Consider the following 15,150-nt stretch of genomic DNA (forward strand, 5'->3'; position numbering starts at 1 on the left):
TTCCTGATGAATAAGATATCCCCTGCTTCCTCAGCCTTGACTTTATCTTTCACTGTTTTTAAGAGATCCGCGTATGTTTTTCCCGGCGCCTGTACTACCACAGTCTTACTCTCCGTAACCGGCGGAGTTCCTCTTCTATTCGAGGCAGATCTAGATCTCGCTCTTTCATGCTCACTTAAATTGGGAGAACCATTCTCGGTAGGGTCTTCCCTTTTCTCATGAGGTATATCACAATTTTCTTAATTATAATACCCGTTGGGCACCACAAAGACTGCTGACTCTGATTTTCCCACTACTCTTCTTAGAGCTTTTATTACGTGGGCTGCCATGGCCTTTTCCCCATTGCTGGAATCAAACATAACCGTGTATTTGGTACCACACGTTGTTATTTTTCCGTCCTCAAGAATTGTTGAATCCTGTAGAACCATAGCATGGTGTAGCCCCAGCGTAGTGGCTGCTAGGCCTCAGTCCATTTAAGTCAACAAAATGACAACTGTCCTCCCCTATTTTTGGAGCATTTACTTGGGTTAGACGGTTCATCACCCATGATGACCATCGTGAAGACAGTCTGTCAATTAACTGCTCATCAGACAGATTGACATCGAGTATGTCAGACATCTCATTTCTGTACTGACCTTCTGTCTGTGTGCCTTGGGTAGTCGTATCCGGAGTCTCTTCACTCAGTCTCTGTAATTCTCTGTATATGTCGCTCAGTTCCCTTTCATGTGCCTTGATAGCGGTCACGCTTGCTTTGCCGGTCCATTGTCTCAATTGTAATAATGCACTACCTAATTTATAGGTGACCTCTTGTAGTGTGAGGGGAGCCTCCTCTTCTTCTGAAGATCCAGCCCTTGCTCTTTTAGCCCCTCGTCCTTCTATTTGTTTCCATTTACTCTTGTCCTGGCTTGTAACCCCAATATCCATTCCCTCTACGTCTTCTGTCGGGATCTCTCTCCTTCCTGTACTTCCCTTCGAGGTTCCAGCCCCTTGAGAGGCTGTATCTTCTACAGGTAACGAGCCTCGACGTCTCATGTCCTTGATTTGGGATCAGCGGACAATTCCGCGTTCAGCGATTCCCCCCACGGGGGGGTGCCCCAAAAAGAAAATTTGGCGGGAGGTAAAATGTATCTGTTCGAATGTTAGGTCAAAAAATGTTGGGGGGGTCAAAAGGTCGGGAAGTTTTTGATTCGTAAAGATGTCAAGGAATTTTGGATCTATTGTCAAAACTATGGAAGATGTGGAGGAAAAAGGAAAAGCCCGTGTAAAGTATGCCTATAACACTTAGAAAAATTTCTCTCTGAATACTAACTATGAAAAATTTTACAAGTTGTTGTTTACTAGTTTAGTCTGTGACGTAGCGGACAAGACACAACTTGTCTTACCACTTAGAAAATTTTCCTTCTATATTAGTACCACGTATAACCTAAAAGTTATTAAAAAAACTAATCCAAAATAGATTTTTAAACACTTTGCCGAGTTGAAATAACCCAGAATGACTCCTAGTAGCTATTACACTATTGTTAGGTCCTCAACAGCTCACCAAGATATCCAAAAGAACTGTAAAACTTTTCACTTAATACAAGATTATGTCTAATATAAAAAACTCTAATAACTTTTGTAGTCCATGTCCAAAACTCATAACAATTTGTACGTCAGTCCATTATCCTTACCTCGATATATTACAATGTCCAAATCCAGTGAACCCCGACAGGGAGTCTTATTCTTTAAGACTTTGGGGGTTGGCGTCCCCACAGGCCTAGCCTCTGCAGCTATTCTTCCCACTATACAGTGAGCTGCAGAACACTTTACATCATACACATATACTACACCAAGAGCACTACATAAATTACAACATACACACTTACACAATTACACAACAACATCCTACACTGATACTTCTTACATTAACACTTGGTGGTGTTGCGACATCTTACGAAACGCAACCGTAACCCAAGGTGGGAACAATTCGTGCCGATGGGTGAATGGCTCTACGTATTGAGTCTCGAACGATGTCCTCTGGGCACCAGGGCGAACCCAGTTGTACTTTGCTCTAGCTCCAGTACGCGTGCGCTCTGCTGGAGTGGTCTGTTTTTCGCCGGTACTCGTGGGACTAAAATTTCTGTTCCTATATCAAATTCCAAGATGGTTGGTGGTTCATCTGAAAAAACCACCAAATTAAGTCTTGTGAAGAGACCTCGATCAGCTTTGTCTGATGAGGATAGAAGTCCTATCGAAGAGAACTGCAAATCTTTAGACTTGAACTCTAAAAATATTCGATTCGTTGTTCTCCGAAATAGTCAGGAAGGTGGCTCCCTCCAAAAGGTTTCACCTTTCCTAATAAACAAAACTGTAACAGGTGCAAGTGGCTCCCCGAAGAATATCAGGAAATTACGCGACGGATCGATTCTGGTCGAAACATCTTACGATGTTTCGTAAGACGTAAGATGATTCTGGTCGATCTATCTTACGTCTCCGTAATATGGGTGGTATAAATATAAGTGCTGAAAGCCACAAAACTTTAAATACGAGCCGGGGTGTAATTTTTTGTCAAGACCTTTTAGATATAGATATCAATGAAATAGTTAACGAGCTTTGCCACCAGATGTTGTTGAAGTGAAACGTATTATGAAACGGCAGAACGGAACAGAAGAACCGACACCGTCTCTTATATTAACATTCAATCTCCCTGTTCCACCAGAAAAGATTAAAGTGGGTTACCTCTCGGTTCGGGTACAACCATTCATACCCAACCCACGGCGATGTTTCAGATGCCAAGGTTTTGGTACTACAACATCTTGTACAAAAACTGAGATCTGTGCTCGATGTGCTAAAGAAGGTCACAATGACACTAACTGCGAAGAAAGTGAAAAATGCGCAAACTGCAGTGGTCCACATACAGCCCGCTCCCGAGATTGCCCAATCTTTAAAGAAGAAAAGGCAATTCTCAAAATCTGTATGAAGCAAAAGCTGTCTTTCCTGGCCGCACGAAGAGAATAAAAAAAGTTAAATAATTCAAGGAACCTGGTTAAACCAGATGTATCTTTTCCTACCGCTACATCGAAACAAACTCTTACAAACGTTAATAATCAGCAGTGCGGATCCTGCAATCAACTTAAAAAACTTGTTCAGAATCTCTCTGATCAAGTAGCTTCACTTACAGCCACTAACTCAGAGCTGACAAAGTTGAATAAAACGTCTTTCGTCGCAGTTAGTGAATCCAACCGTGTAATACACACGAAAGTTCCTGCTCCCAAAGTCGTACCGGCACGAGTAGCGACTATCACAGTTGGCAGTAAGCCACCTAATAAGCTCCCCGTAAAGGGAACCCACATAACCACCCCCTCTGGGATGTTAACTGCAGCATCCCATTCAAATAAATCTCCTCCACCATCACCTCATATACTGGAGGATATGGTTGAAGAACCACCCGACCCTAGGGCATTGTAGTTCTTTAAAATAAAAAATACAAAAAAGAAAAACCGAATCACGTACAACTAATTTTTGTATAATTTCCGAAATTTAATTATTTAATTTTTTTATTTATTTTTTTTACACTTATGAAAATTATTCAGTGGAATGTTAGAGGTATTCGGTCCCGCATTGAAGATATTAGAGTACTAGCGCACACACATGATCCACTAATCATGTTTTTCCAAGAGACTCACCTTCTACAACATGACCCAATTACACTCAGAGGTTACTTCTGTGAGAGATAAGACTGCTTAGTAGACAGTAGGGAGAGTGGTGGAGTAGCGATTTTCATGAAGAATTCAAGAATTCAACTAACCACTGTCATTCCTGCTATTGCAGTAAAGGTCTCTATTCCCTTCAAATTGTATCTGCAATCTGTATCTATCACCGAACACTGAGTTCAGTGCTTTAGATGTCTCAAATCTCCTCACGCAAATACCATCTCCATCGTTAATAGTAGGAGACTTCAATGCCCATCATATTTCCTGGGGCTCAACCTTCTGCTCCACTCGAGGAAATATGATAAACAGATTGAGACAAGATTTTGACCTTTGCCTACTGAATAATGGATCACACACATTCATGTCCTTATCAACTGGTACTGTATCTAACCTTGATCTTTCCATATGCTCACCGAATGTGCTCCCTCATTTTAATTGGTTTGTTTGTGAGATGACTTTCACGGCAGTGATCATAGACCAATTATTATTAGTTTCGGTGTAGACTGCGAGATTAAAAGAAGGCCACGGACATGGATTGTTGAAAAAGCAGATTGGAACGGATACCACAAAGCATTCCAATCAATTTATACCGCAGGGCTAGCCCTGCGGTATAAATTATAATTATATAATTAATAATTAATATTATATTAATTAATAATTAATATTATATTAATTAATAATTAATATTATATTAATTAATAATTAATATTATATTTATTATAATAAATAAAAAATTTATTATATTTAATATTATATTTATAATTAATATTAATTAATATTAGTCGTGGTGTGCCGTCGAGTATTCTTGGACGCTAAGAGGAATTCATGGACGAAATACGTGACCACTATCTCACGCACTACTCCCACGTCTACTGTATGGAAGAAAATTCGTGCAATTTTTGGATCACCGAAACAATCTCTTCTCGGTCTTATTGATGAAGGAGAACTCCTTTCATCACCCTCAGAAGTGGCAAATAGTCTAGCAAAAACTTTCGGCTCGGTGTCTCTCACCTCATCATATAATAACGATTTTCAACGGTACAAGATACAAATAGAAGTATTATCGTTAAACATTGGTGATTCGGTTGGTGAATTAAACACTCCATTCGTATTTAAAAAATTGTTACATGCACTTAAAAACTCACGGGACACTTCCCCTGGACCGGACAACATTCGCCTTTCCATGCTTTCACACCTTCCCAATTCGGCACTACAACAAATTTTGAATATTTTCAACGGTTTATTCTCCGAACAAGTCTTCCCACCCGGCTGGTCAGAAGCATTTATTATATCAGTACTAAAACCTGGTAAAGACCAAACCAACCCCTCAAGCTACCGCCCTATTTCATTAACAAGCGTCTTGTGTAAAATAATGGAGAGAATGGTAAACCGCAGACTTACATGGTACTTGGAGAAACATGGCTTTCTATCTCCAGAATAGTGTGGTTTTCGACAAGGACAATCTTCTATTGACCATTTAGTGTCAATGGAAACAGCCATATAAAACGCTTTTCTAAATCGGCAGCACCTCGTCGCTATCTTCTTTGATATAAAAAAGGCATACGACACGGCCTGGCGACGTGGTATTCTTAACACCCTCAAAGAATGGGGAATCAAGAGCAATATACTTGCGTTTATCCGGGGATTCTTAAATCACAGAGCGTTTCGTGTTCGTGTAGACGATTCACTTTCAGGTAGTGTCATCTTGGAGAATGGAGTGCCTCAAGGTAGTGTATTAAGTGCCACCTTATTTTCTGTAGCCATAAACAGTATTACCAATTGTGTGCAGGCTCATTTCTGTATTTGTTGACGATTTTGCTATTTACATTGCAAGCCGTTCAAAACCTACAGCAGAGACACTACTACAGAACACTATATCTCACCTTGAAGCTTGGCCCAGGATTACTGGTTTCACATTTTCATCGGAAAAAACAAAATGTGTAGTTTTTCTCGGCTACGAAACCCTTCTATTCCGCAAATATTTCTGAACGGTGAGACTATTACTATCTCTACTTACGTCAAGTTTTTAGGTTTATTTTTTGATAGCCGTCTTACTTGGGTCAAACATTTAAAAGAATTGAAAACAAAATGTTCCAAACTTCTAGATATGATGCAAGTCCTTACTAACACCAACTGGGGAGCTGATCGGTCATGTATGATTTTTTACTCTTCCTTTGTTTGTTCCTGTTTGGATTACGGTTGCGTCGCCTACTCTTCAGCTCCTCAAACCATGCTTGTGCATGGATAGTGTACATCATGCTTTCCTTCGGCTTGCCACAGGCGCATTTAGGTCAAGACCTGTCGTAAGATTACTTGTAGACTGTGGTGAAAAATCACTTTGGGATAGATGAGACCAGCTTTTATTATCTTATTTTGCTCCTCTCAAAGGACAGCCAAATCACCCGGCTTTTGTCTCAGTCTTTAGAAATCCTAATTTAGGAAAGTATGAGGACCATCCACGTTGTACTGCACCTGTAGGTGTCGTACCCGACGTCTGCTGCAGCATATAAATATTGACATACCATCATTCTTTCCAACGTATCCGTGCTCATATCCTCCGTGGAGAATAAACCTTATAAATTTTATATTTGACCTTACGACATACAATTAACAATCAACACTACCTACTGTCTTCCAGCAAATGTTTCAGTGTGTTCTCTCCAAGATGAACCCAGACGCGGTGGTATACACCAATGGATCAAAACAAAACGATACTGTTGGTTGTGCATTTGGTGTCTATGAAAGAACTTATATGTTTGGTCTAGCCGGTGTTACGAGTGGTTTACCGCTGAACTATATGCTATAAATAAGGCTCTAAACATCATTAACCCGGAATATATAGAAAAATCCTTATTTACAGTGACTCGTGTAGTGCTCTCCAAGCCCTAAAAAACTTTTATTCCAAACATCCTATCGTCATTGAAATTTACAACGCAATCGCTGATTTGAATAATCGCAACACAGAATTAAGTTTTTGCTGGATCCCTAGCCACGTAGGGATTCCAGGTAATGTACATGCAGATTGCGCTGCCAAAGAAGCATGTAACCAGCCTCCTTTCACCACCCGAGTTGCTACTTCTAATTTCATTAACTATGTAAAACAATTACTAAGATCAAGGTGGCAAGGTGACTGGACGGCTACCGTTGATAATAAACTCCGTCAGATTAAAGATTCTGTGTTACCATGGGACTCCTCATACAGAAAACCCCGGCGTGAGGAAGTAGTTCTCTGTCGATTGCGGATAGGACACACAAGTACCTGTTTACAAGAGGACAAGCACCTCTATGCGCACGATGCAACTGCCGCGTGACTGTGCGCCACATACTCGTGGACTGCATATGTTATGCGGCATTGCGTCGTAAATTTAAACTACCCAGAAACATCCGTGGTATCTTGTGTAATGATAAAGAGGTTTTAAACCGGATGTTTCTGTTTTTGCGTATTATAGGGTTAATACAAAAAATTTAATTACTCTAGTCCTTTGTATTGTTTTTGTTATCCGAATAGCGAGCCTTTTACACTCCCTATCGGAATTTTTTTTATATATATATATATATATATTCCTTTTTTTTTTTTTATGTTTTTTTAAATTCGTCTGTGATATTAGTTGTAAGATTTTTGTGATATTAGTTGTAAGTTTTATCTCTTTTTTTAGTTTTAAGTTTTATTTAGTTTTAATATGATAGTTTTTAACGTAGTTTTAAGTTACATGTTAGTGTTTTTGTTATCCGAGAATGGGCCTTTTACACCCATTCCGGATTTTGCTTCCTGTGATAGTAGTTATAAGTTTTAATTACTTTTATGTATTTATTTATTTTCCGGGCGATGATAACGACCAATCATTTTTCGCCCTAAAAAAAAAAAAAATAAAATAATAAAAATCCAGTTAAATTACCAAAAAACCAATCAAAAAAACCACTATTACACGGAGCTCTGAAAGCACATCTGATCGCAGTGACATCCACATATGAAGTAAAGTCCACCTGCTTGCAATAAAGTTAACTGTTTAGTGGTAAATATAAATTGGAACTTACACTCACTGACACTTATAGCTCATTTATGTGTAAGTGCAGATATTTTAAAAACTGTATCATTGGTTTTATTGTGAGGTAAGTTCATAGTACTTAATTATGTTTAATCACTTCCTTTGATTTGGTTTGTAGAATGGTACAAAATATCATCATTATGCAACCATTTTAAACAATTTTCTATCTCTTTTAATTATTTGGAAACATATTTTGTTTTCAAATTTTTATGTAAATTCTTAAGATTATATATATTCTCACAATTTTTTTTTTTCGTTTTTAGAAACCACATAAAGTTTTTCTTTTTAAAAATCCAACCAATTTTTGATGAAACAGAACCAAAAGATAGTAAATTTGCAAGTAAATGCAATTTGCCTTACTTTCCTCATTTTTTTTTTTTTTTATGATATGCAAAGTGATGGTTTCTCTTTTATTTAATGTCACAAATAGTACTTCACTGATTCTATTATATCATTTCATTATCACCATGAAAATTCATAGGATGGTGTTTCTGTACACCAGCCTTTAGCAACTTTTGTACAAGACTCATACTCATACATATCATTGTCATTCATCCTCTGAAGTATTATCTGAACGGTAATTACCGGATGCTGAACAGGAAAAAAATCCTTTAGCAACTGTATGACGTACAAATATTAAAGAGAACAGAACTAATTAATTTGCAGCTATTATTTCTACAAAATTTTGATTAAATATAGCACTAACTGTTGTAACTAACTTACTTATTCATAGGTTTTAACAAAAAATTCCTTGATAGCGAATTGAAAATTATCATTGCTCTGCCAAAATGTTAATTTCTGTCTTTCAAAAACTGTTCAACCAGTTTTCACCAAAAATTAAATGAGCTCAGTTTGTAGTTCAACTTAACATTGTAAATTCTACTGAATTTACCCAAAAAAAAGAAGAATAATTGTAGTCAAGACATCTGAATTAGTTGAAGTATTATAAATTAGAAAAGTAATTTATAATTAGATAGTGTTAGGATCAATTAAACATTTCTTTGGTGACCTTTCTTGTACCTTTTCATTTTTACAATCTTTCACTCTTTAGAGTTTTTAAAAGTAATATTTTCCCCTTGCAGCTGGAGTTATTAAATTAAAATTAATTGTGTTCCTGATATACGGTGTTACTATGATCTTCTTGCTCTTGTGAGATCAGATGTGGCATGAGCTTTGCTGTGATTTGATAAATTCCCAATTTTTCGGTTAAATTATCATAAGCCAGTTGAAACGTAGCATTTTTAAAACCTGCAACTTGAAATAAATGAAACTATCTGTAGTTCCTACACTATTATACAGCAGTTAGTATGCATAAATTCATTGATGTTTTGGCATGAGAGGCGTTTTGTCTTATCAGTTTTCCTGATACAGTTTCTCTAATTACAATTCAGTTTTCTGATCAGTTTCAGTATTCTGTATCAGTTTTTCTGATTACAATTCATTATCCTGATTTACAACCGTTTTTCTTGTAAACCAATCATAGCACTAAGTACGACTTAAATAATCATTACCATAAGCATTTATTTACAGTTCATATTGTTCCTGAAATATTTTTTCAAGTTTCATACAAACTTTTATGTTTAATGCATTGTTCACTAAATTACTTGACACAAAAATAACAAAGTGATACAAACAATTAATTCTTTAAAATAATTACAGCAAACAAACTTCTTCACTGATTATCATGTGTTAGGTTACATTTTGCAAAGTAATGCCAACCATATGTTAGTTTCCTGTTGCCACCCAATTCAAAAGTTTGGTAATTTTTTTGGACAGACCTCATATGTAAATATGAAATTTTGGTTTTAACATAGTGACCTGCTTCATGCTATTTATTTTACATTTAGCCTATATTTGTGTTCTTTCTGAATTTTGAAAACTAAATTAGAAAATTAGCCATCTTACAAACAGTTTCTGTTTCCATTTGTGACAAATGATAACATCCTAAGGCTGTTATTTATATTTCATACTTTTTTACTTTGTTGATTCAGTTTTTTTTTTTTTATGTGTATACGCTATAAACTACTTGCCATATTCCTGCAAATTCTGCTGAAAGCTTGGTGATCCTAAACAAAACAATTTGTAAGATTAAGCAAGCATTCAGAAACAAAGCTGTGGAAGTTGAACTAATTAAAAAGTGGTGCAACTGTTTTTTAAATGGTTCATTGATCTTCAGTTGAGAGTAGCTTGCATACAGTAGGGCACCAACAAACCCCAAAATTCAACTTTTATCCCACAATTTGCGCAATTTGATAATGGAAAAATCATAGGCTGACCATCAGAAATTGCAAGTAACATTGTCTATGCATAACTATTGCTAATAGTTATGCACACACAAATTGGGTGTGCAACCAAATGCAAAAATTTGCTTGCAGTAGCCGAAGCTCCTTTTGCATGACCAGAAAAAGATTTATTTTGATGAATGCGACAGCATTCATCATTCAAAAAGGTAGGTTGGTAGTCATTCAAAAAGAGTATGAATAATTGAAACTACATGACAACACAAAGGAGGAACTACTTTGAAAAACACTAGCATTAAAAGTCATTAGGTAAGCTTTTTTATCACACCCTTAAAAATAGTATAGTCAGATACTTTATTAATAGAGTAAACAGAAGCATTTGCACTAGTGAAAAGCACTGGAGTAAGATTAATATTAGACCAAAAGATATATCAAGAAAGTAATCAAGAAGAAAGTTTGATTTCAATTTTTGAACTCATGCTAAATTTCTATCAGCTCTTTTAAATTGCCCCTTCTTTTCCTGTTGTTCCAAATTACTGAATAATTTCATCTTTTTAATACTTCATTTTTGTTTCTTCTGTGAAATTGTTCAACAGATTCTATAATTGTAATACTATGATTTTAAGATTTTTCTATTTGGTCCTGAATAAATTTTTCCATTTTCACAATATCTTAGGATAGCAATTAGTCCTTGAGCAGTCATTTCTTCATTTCTATCTTTATGGGTTAAAATAATGACAGTAAATTTTTTTTCAACATCCAATATACTGGTATATAAAATTATATTTATTAAATATTTGAAATTATTATTAAAATCAGTCATCTGTTTTTTTTTCTGTTGTAATGGCAATTTAAGAATTTTTAGGCTTATTTTAAGATGCAGATTAGACTGGATTTTAATGGTTAAAATTATGCATCTTGGAGAATAGTACAAGCATACTCATTTTGATTTTTCTGTAAAATATGCTTTAAATTATTTGATTATTGATTTTTTTTTCATCAGCACTATATTTATAAAAATAAGGATATAAAGTAACCAAAACTGGGCTGTTATTTTTATGTGATTTAAAAGATATTTATTTCTAAATTAATTTTAAAACATATATACTTTTTTCTTCAGAATACATTTTTTATTCTCTAATGAAACATCATCATACAAAAATCAGTTCTACTCGTAGTTTCATCACCAAAAGCCAGTTTTAGTCATCAACCTGAAGAGATGTGATGAAGAAGAAAAAATCTTATGTGGACATCACATGACTTCCTTGTACACCTATTAAACTAAATATACACATTTTCTTTTAAGTGAAAAGTTCATAAAATTTTATTTCATTAATAACTTCTGATTTTTTTTTTTTTTATTGAATTATTATTTATTGTAAACATTTTTTTATAATCAGAAGTTAATTATTAATAAATCAATATATTTAAATTAAAAAAAAGGTGAAGCCAGATTTGAACCAGTCTGCCTTCCCCGTATAAGATGAAAATATTTCATTAATTAAAACTTTATTTGGCTATAACTCTGGAACTAGTGAAAATAAGTACCACTTATGATATAACATTGAAAAGCTCTTAACGAGGGCTTATTACTGCAGTTAAGAAAAATTCCAAAATCAAATTTTTTGGATTTGGGTTTTTTGGACACTTGGTCCAGTCAATCAAAATGGATTTTGGGATGGTCAAAATGAATATTTATGTTGGAAATCTGAAAACCAAAAATTTTCGCTGATGGTGAATAATCAATTTTTACTTACTTTACTTCGTACAAGGAAATAAAAAGACAGCATCAATAAAAATTAAAAAAATTTTAATTTATTTGTTAGAATTTATTTTTACCAGTTGTATTGAAGATTGTTTTACCTGTGAGGTATGTATAGAAAAGAAAATTAAAACTATTTTTTTTTAATTCTTATCTCCTAGTCAGAAATTTGGCTTAATTTTAATTTGAGTGCTATACAATAAGTCTTCAGTATTAAAATGTGATGGGTTTATTTGACTATAGAAAATCATTTTCTTTAGTGTTTGTAGCAATTAGACAGTTTTTGACGAAAACTGTTTTTCTGAAAATTTAATAAATTTTTGTTGTAATGCAGAAATTCTGGTTTATTGTTTAAATAATCTTGTTTTTTTTTTCTTTACATGTATGTTTTGTTAGTCATTTATTACTTCATTATTAATGAAATGAAAGCAGTAGAAAGATTCCTTTTTATAAGGGTATTTCAGTGATATATTTTATTACAAATAAGTCATCTAATCATAAGTTATCTATACAATATTTAAATTATCTATTTTGAGTTACCTATGTATTATTTTTGTTATAGATTCCATCAGATTCAATAGAACTAATTGCATCACAGTGTCACATAGAGTCGAGAATGCAAACAGATGAACATGATTATCAAAACATGCCTGTTAAAGTAGCAGCATCTATTCGTGAATATCTCTGCCATAAAGCATATTTAGTGAGTTCCTTCTTTACATTATTGAGATAATTCCTTATTTATCTTGTATTATTGTATTATTAAAAGATTGACTCCTGGTATTAAAGATTTGTTTGAATTACAGACTGAGCTATTATGGATAATCTAAATTGGAGAGTACCTTTTTAACTTTCTCAGGTAATGTTTACTTGGTGTATTATTAAAGGGATCATACCATTAACTTCAGTTTTGTTACAGTAATGTGTATTAGTAATAAATATATGAAATTCAGTTTATCACATTAAAAATATTTTTATGTTACAGTCAGTTCATATAGAGTATAACTGGGTTGCAGCATTTATTTGCTTGCTTTCCTTCATTTAAACTTTTATTATTGTTAAAATTCTGATAATACTGTTAACAAACAGCAAAAAACTTTTCTTTTATGAAGAATTATTTATTGTTAATACTTTAAGAGTGTGTCATAGCTTTCTTTGATTCTCAGTTATTTAATGTTCAGATTACCAAACTTGTTGTTACAATAATGGAAATGTTTGAAATGTCTGTATTTATTTTAGCTATAAAAACTGAAAATAGAAATAATTACCATTCCCTTACCATCTGAGTGATCTGTAAAAATACAGTTTGATTTGTGTTATTCTTGATGGTAGTGTTTCAGAAGCAATTCTGTTCCTAGATATGCATTTTGTGATGAATAAGAATTAGATAACTACTAAACTCTCAGCAAGCTGTGGAAGTTCGGCCTATTTACTGGACTTCGAGAATAAATTAGATTAGAGAATAAATTCAACTCAGTTGAATTTATTCTCATCATAATGAAAATACTGATTACATTTCATAATCTCATACAAAATAAATATTTTATAGCAAATATGATTGATAAGATAATTATTTATATTATGTATATATTACTTTGTTTCGCTTTATTAGGCCAATTTTTGTAAGCATTTCAATTATCTTACTATGAAAGAGGTCATTTGTCAACAAAAAAAATGTATTAATGCTTTTAACTATGGTTTTAAAAAACTACTGATTAATATGATGTAATTTGATAAATTTGTTTTATCAAAAAAATGCATGATATTTGTTGAGTAGATAATGAGTTTTCCAGTCAAATTTAATATCTTAGACAATGTAATACAAGAATCCTCCACTCTCCATGAAAAATTGGAAGTTTCTAAATAAAAAATTTAATAAAATCTTAGCTACATGTTATTCTAGCACTTAGAAAGTAAGACAGAATAACATGTAACATGATGTTTCAAAAATGAAGTACTTTTTTCTCTGTGCTATTAATCCACTGTTCCAAACATTTTTTTCTAATCTCTTGTACTGTTTGAAAACATCATGCTTTTAAGGTTGGTTTTTAAACAAGGAAAAACTAAAGGGAGAAGTGAGAGTAGAGAGGCTGAGTTACAGTAGTTGCCTGTTTAGTAAAAATTAAAATAAAATAAAGTGTTAGAAGTAGAGACTTATGCTGTTGTTTAAAAACTATATTTTTCTTTCCTACTCTCTCGTGCTAAAAAACTTATCAAAATTCATGTAAAAATAACAGTATAAATTTATTGGATTTTTTTAGATGAAAAGCTGAGATGCTACCACTTTGCTGTGGATGTGAGTAGAGTAATTTATTAGAATAAAATGGTTATTTATTAGAAGAGAAACAATAAAACAAAATATGCATTACTCATGGCAAGAAGAGGTGTAAACAAACAATATTATAATAGACGGTACAATGTGCAGCTGCTATTCTACATCTAAATTCTCATAAATAATTTTAAAAAATAATCTCTTAATCAGAATGAATGAAAAAATAAAGGTGTATAATATTGTTTAAAGAGTACTTTTAATTAATATTGTTAATTCTTAACATATTTAAGCACAACATGGTTAATCTTTAGTTATTATTTTTAGTTATATTTTACTGTAATTGTAGGATGCACAAGAAGGTTTCAGCGATTGGTTTCATCATTACCATAATGCTAGACCTGTGGTACCAGTGAAGCCTGGTGGTTCTGCTACATTTACTGAAAAAGTTGCTTATGATCATAGGATGGTTCAGTATAATGGAGAGCTGGAAAGATGGAAAGCTGCCATGGCACATCAGACAAAGGTATCATTCTTTTCTTCTTGAAACCTAAGAGATTTTATTACAGTTTGTAAAGTATAATTTTATTACCAAATTTACTGTGTACCTTAATAATGTGGCCTACCTCATTGCCCTCCTTTTTCTTAGATTCTACCAAAATCTTATCCAGTTTGTTTCAGAATATCTTCATTATGTACTAATTTTCACCGTCCTAATTTTCAAATTCTCCAGCTCGCATTTCTAAAGTCTCTGATCTTTACTTTTTTCTGGCCTTAATTCCCTATATTTTTTAAATATTTGTAATTCACTGTATATAGCACCTTCAGAGTATTATCTATATCCAAAAATGATGGTTTGCTGGAAAGGGATTTAGACAAAAATTATGAAGTTATTGATCAAATATCTGTCTATTTTGAAGACTTGGAATCTTGCCATAAAGGGTAGGTCAAAAACCCTAACCATCATGATGTGACATTGAGAAATAAAAAAGAATTTTCTCAAAAAATTATATCTTCTTTATTTTTGCTCAGATTTATCAGTTACCTATTGTTTTTATCTATCCTTAGCAATGTTATACCTAAATAACATAAGTTAACAATTTGCAGTATACATATACCTACATATTTTTAATATTTCTTT

General features: G+C 33.6%; 1 protein-coding gene and 1 long non-coding RNA gene across 4 annotated transcripts in view; one reads left to right on the forward strand and one right to left on the reverse strand.

The window, feature by feature from the left end:
- The window catches only part of Nup107 (nuclear pore complex protein Nup107), a 153,028-nt gene that overhangs the window by 113,374 nt on the left and 24,504 nt on the right, over positions 1 to 15,150 (forward strand). For both annotated transcript variants that reach the window (XM_075372608.1, XM_075372600.1), the window contains exons 15-16: positions 12,303 to 12,443; positions 14,359 to 14,535. In XM_075372608.1, coding sequence (XP_075228723.1) covers positions 12,303 to 12,443; positions 14,359 to 14,535 — 318 coding nt within the window. The remainder of the gene's footprint in view (positions 1 to 12,302; positions 12,444 to 14,358; positions 14,536 to 15,150) is intronic.
- LOC142328695 (uncharacterized) overlaps positions 11,147 to 15,150 on the reverse strand; it is a 41,360-nt gene continuing 37,356 nt past the window's right edge. For both annotated transcript variants that reach the window (XR_012757333.1, XR_012757334.1), the window contains one exon: positions 11,147 to 11,259. This is a non-coding gene — a long non-coding RNA (uncharacterized LOC142328695). The remainder of the gene's footprint in view (positions 11,260 to 15,150) is intronic.

The sequence above is a fragment of the Lycorma delicatula genome, chromosome 1 (genome assembly GCF_047948215.1).
Source record: "Lycorma delicatula isolate Av1 chromosome 1, ASM4794821v1, whole genome shotgun sequence".
Lineage (NCBI taxonomy): Eukaryota > Metazoa > Arthropoda > Insecta > Hemiptera > Fulgoridae > Lycorma > Lycorma delicatula.